The sequence below is a fragment of the Carassius auratus genome, chromosome 19, assembly GCF_003368295.1.
Source record: "Carassius auratus strain Wakin chromosome 19, ASM336829v1, whole genome shotgun sequence".
NCBI classification, from domain to species: Eukaryota; Metazoa; Chordata; class Actinopteri; order Cypriniformes; family Cyprinidae; genus Carassius; species Carassius auratus.
Window position 1 is genome coordinate 17,824,300 of NC_039261.1, and position 4,489 is coordinate 17,828,788.

The window sequence follows — 4,489 nt, forward strand, 5'->3', positions numbered from 1 at the left end:
TGTGTGTGGTGTGTTTAAATGCTTCTCTGTCGTCCCCTCAGTCGACCAGCGGCTGGTGTTTGAAGACTCCAACACATATTACCAGTTCTCGTTCGAGGAGTGCGACGCTCAGGGCTGTGAATTTCGCAGCGAGGAGGAATGGCAGAACGGCGTCCGTCTTCTGCTTCAGCTCGTCCCTTACGTCCAGTTCAGGGTCGTCAGCCCGTGAGTACTGTGCAGACATGCATCTCATGTGTGTTCCTGTGGCTCGGTGGTAGAGCGTTGTGTTAGCAGTGCAGAAGGTCATGGGTTCAATTCCCAGGCAACACAAATACTGGTCATAAAAAAAAGTATAGCCTGTATGCACTGTTAGGATAAAAGCATCTGCTAAATGCATAAGTGTATATGCACACATCTAGCAGTGCAGTAGTTTGCATGGTTCTCTTTCATGCATCTGTCTGTTTGATTTGAATGCAGCAGGAAAGCGATTGTTCTCGTGACCTTTGGCTTTGGTTTCCCTGTTAATCCTGTTAAACCACAAATCATCTTCATGGAAGAAGGACGTGAAATATGTGTGTGTTTGTTTTGTGTGTGTGTGTGTTTAGCATCATGGATATGAGCTTTAGATCCGTATTTCTTTTTCTTATAGATGCACAGTCATCTGTGCTGATCATGTTTTGGTCATGTAACATTCAGAAAGTGTGGGATTGGTATGATTTTTTTTTTTTTTTTTAAATGAATGCTTTTGTTAATCAAGGATAGATGAACTTGATCAAAAGTGACGGTAAATACATTTTATAATGTTACAAGAGATTTCTATCTCAGATACTTTCTATTCATCTGTGAATCCTGCACAATTCATACAAAAATATTGAGTTTTCATTCAATATTGCTTCAAATCATCATATTATACTGATTTCTGAAGATCATGTGACACTGAAGACTGGAGGAATGATGCTGAAAATACAGTTTTGATCACAGAAATAAATTATATTTTAAGAGATATTCAAACAGAATACAGCTAGTCTAGATTGCAATAATATTTCACAATTTTACCGTATTTTTAATCAAATAAATGCAGCCTCGTGTGCAGGAGAGACTCAAAGCAACCCACAGTTTTGATTGTAGTGTATTTCTGGATAGTGCTGTCACACATGGATAATTCTTTTATTTAGTGGTTTAAGTAAGCGGTCACTATTTCCAAATCCCCTAAAAAATATCTCCCACATGTCTCCTAAAATGTCCATGTCCATATGAAACAAAAACAACAATGTTTTCCAGTTGTTCACGACCCAGATACAGCAGCTCATTGTTGCTGGACTGGAGCGTGTAGACTAAAGCATGTGATTGTGTTGAAGGTGTCTCGGGTCAGACGATGAGATTGAGAAGGCAATGCTCTGGGGCTGTTGTGTTGTGAACCGCCTGATTAAATCTGAACCGACAGCTGATGTCATTTTCAGGAAGGTGAACATGGGACGCCGTTGCTCGTCCACGCCAGCAGTTTTTTCCTCCCTGACAGAATTGGAAGTGACACGGTTTGCTGTTCGACCCAATCAGCCAGATTCCCTTCGCCTGCGCCTCTCTCTTCACAGACCCGAGCGTATTAAAGCAGAAACCAGTTCCTCACGCACAAGCCAACTAGATGAGATCAAACCAAACACTCATGCAATACCATCACAGCCAGAGAAATGATAACTCGCCTGAGTTTCCATTGAATGTGATGAGAGAAATAAATGACTGGTGATGCAGTGGAGAACATACACAGACAATGTGTCCTTCTACTGCGATGCATGCAAAACACAAACACTTCAGTTTATACATGTCACCAAAAAACACTGGTTAGGGCTAATTATTGCAAGAAGAAAGCTGCAGAAACACTTTGATATTGACACTGTAGTGAAAGTGACCTTTATTATATTAGAGTAAATGATGCAACACGTAAAAGATGATAAAATTAGTCTGAATTTTGTTTCTGCTGTATTTGTGCTTGTTTGTGTGTGCAGAAATCTGCAGAAATAAAATAAATAAATAAATAAATGATTTAATAAATGAATTAATTTTTGTATTCATTTTTCCCTCCTTTATTCTTTATTTTAACTGTATTTTTTAGATTTTTTCTTTATGCTTTTATTATATTTATATTGATGTTTTTATTTATTTTATATTTATTAATTGCCACTAGTATTTATTTCAGCATCACAAATACATAAGTAAATGAAAGGCAGTCTAAAATATTAAGTAAAAAAAAAAAAAAAAGTAAAAAAAAAAAAAGGTTAATAAAGGTTAAAAAATTATTCATTTATTTATTTTCCTATTATTGCATGTATTTTTTTAATTTAATAATTTATGTTTGAATTATTTTTATGTTTATATTTATTCCCACATGTATCAAATAAATAGCAAATTAAATAAGTACAACCAATATAGGAAATAATAAATACAGAAAATAGTTAATAAAGAAGGACTAAATTAATTTAGGACTACAATGAATTAAACATTTCAAACAAGTATTTTATTTTCCCTTATTATGATTTTTTTAATTTGAATATTTCTTTTTTATTATTTTTATATGTATTTGTTTCCTCATGTATTTTGTTTCCATACTACAAATTAATCTACAAATAAAAAAATTAAAGTTAAATTAAATTAAAGAAATAAATATAAATAAACACATCATACAAAGTAAAATAAAATACAATTTTTAAACAAAGGTAAAACTAAAACTAATTATGAATGCAGAAAATAATAAGGGAAAATTTAATACAAAAACAACTTTTTATATTTAATACAAAATTTAATACAAAACTGGTATTTGTACTATCAAGTCTTTATTTGATTATGTATTGGTGATTTCTGTAGTGTGGATGTGATTGTTGTGCTGGTCGTGATCGTCTCTTCAGCACAATTGAAACCCCTGAGTACTACAGGAGTGACGCTTTCAGCCACCCACACACACACACACACACACACCTCGCGCCGCACGCCTCATTTGCATGTTATTTGAATTTTATCTTCAGCTCTGTGAAACTATTAATGCTTCTGTGTGCAGAAGGAGCGTGCATTTGCGTATGTGTGTGCGTTTATGTCTACATTTGCCTGCCCCATGTGTGTGTTGTGTGTGTGTGTGTGTGTCGCGTGTGTTTGCATGCATGTGAGAGTGTGTGAATTGCAATCTCGTGCAATTGTGCCTGACTGGTTTAGAAGTCCGCGCCGTTGCGAATCACTTCTTCTTCCGCGGCGTTCTGGAGGAGGAGAAGATGCTGTGATGAATGGAGAAGAGAGAAAGTCTGGCCCCAGTTTGAGCCGTGTGTGAGACAGAGCTCTCAGCCCTTATTCTGCTCATGTTGAGGTGTATACCTGCACTATCTGCCCTTACTCTCTTACAATAGAAGATAAAGATCACAGGGAATCATATAGATTCACAAACAAGTATAGAAGATTTAGAAAAAATTCTGCTGCTAATATTAAAAAAAAAAAAAATAAAAAAAAAAAACAATGATTAAAAAAAACATTAAAATGCACATATTAGATTTAGTTATTCATTATTTTGATAACATTTTTTATTTGAGAATCTATTTAATAAAAATAGTTTTAATATATATAATTTCTATACACAATAATTAATAAATGCAAGTGGTTTTGGGGTTAATTTAAAAATGCATATACAAGATATTATATAAACTGTTTAGTTTATTTTTATTACTTATTCATCTTTCATTTAAAAAGTATGTAAATAAAAGGATTTGTAAATATTATTTAAAAAAAATAATAAAATAAAATAAATAAAAAATAAATAAATATTTTGATATTTTTCTATTGTTCAGCTATTTATGAAAATATGTTAATTATAAAATATAATAATAAAATACAGAATAAAAAAGAAAAAGTTATATTTTTTATTAAAATAAATTTGTAATAATATATTTAATGTATTTTATTATTACATATAATTATGTATTTTTTTTTTTCTAGTTGTTCTGCTAGTTGTAAATATAATATATATAATATAATATAATATAATATATATAATATATATATAATATAATATAATATAAATAATGATGAACAAAGAGTTTTTCTAATTTTTGGTGCTTTTTATGAACCAATACACTGATCTGAAGGAACTATTGTGAAATATATGTATATTTGTAGCGTTTCAAGAACCCTGTGCAGCAGAAAACAAGTTTTATTGTAGCGAGTGCAAGTGTGCTGTGGGGTTGTGAATTATAAATAGCTTATTTTGTTTATCCAGCAGACCTTGAATGTGATTAGCTTTCTATTCTTGATGTGAGAGCAGAGTGTGATGCAGTGCACCAGCAGCAGGAGGCAGCAGAGAGCCCAGGGCTGGAGATTGAGGAGCTTATATATACCACTATATACTGTGCACTGTATGTGTATCTTCTGTCTGAATGACAGTGTGCAAGCAGAGCACCTGCGTGAGATACTGCATCCCACAATGCACTGCACTTCACCCTCCGTTTCCATAGCAACAAGTGAAGCAGTACCAACC

General features: G+C 33.1%; 1 protein-coding gene across 1 annotated transcript in view; it reads left to right on the forward strand.

Moving 5' to 3' along the window:
* Nucleotides 1-294, forward strand: part of LOC113119659 (rap guanine nucleotide exchange factor 4-like) — an 11,693-nt gene extending 11,399 nt beyond the window's left edge. The window contains exon 5 of the mRNA XM_026289276.1: nucleotides 42-294. Coding sequence (XP_026145061.1) covers nucleotides 42-208 — 167 coding nt within the window. The 3' untranslated portion in view covers nucleotides 209-294. The remainder of the gene's footprint in view (nucleotides 1-41) is intronic.
* Nucleotides 295-4,489: the final 4,195 nt, after the last annotated feature.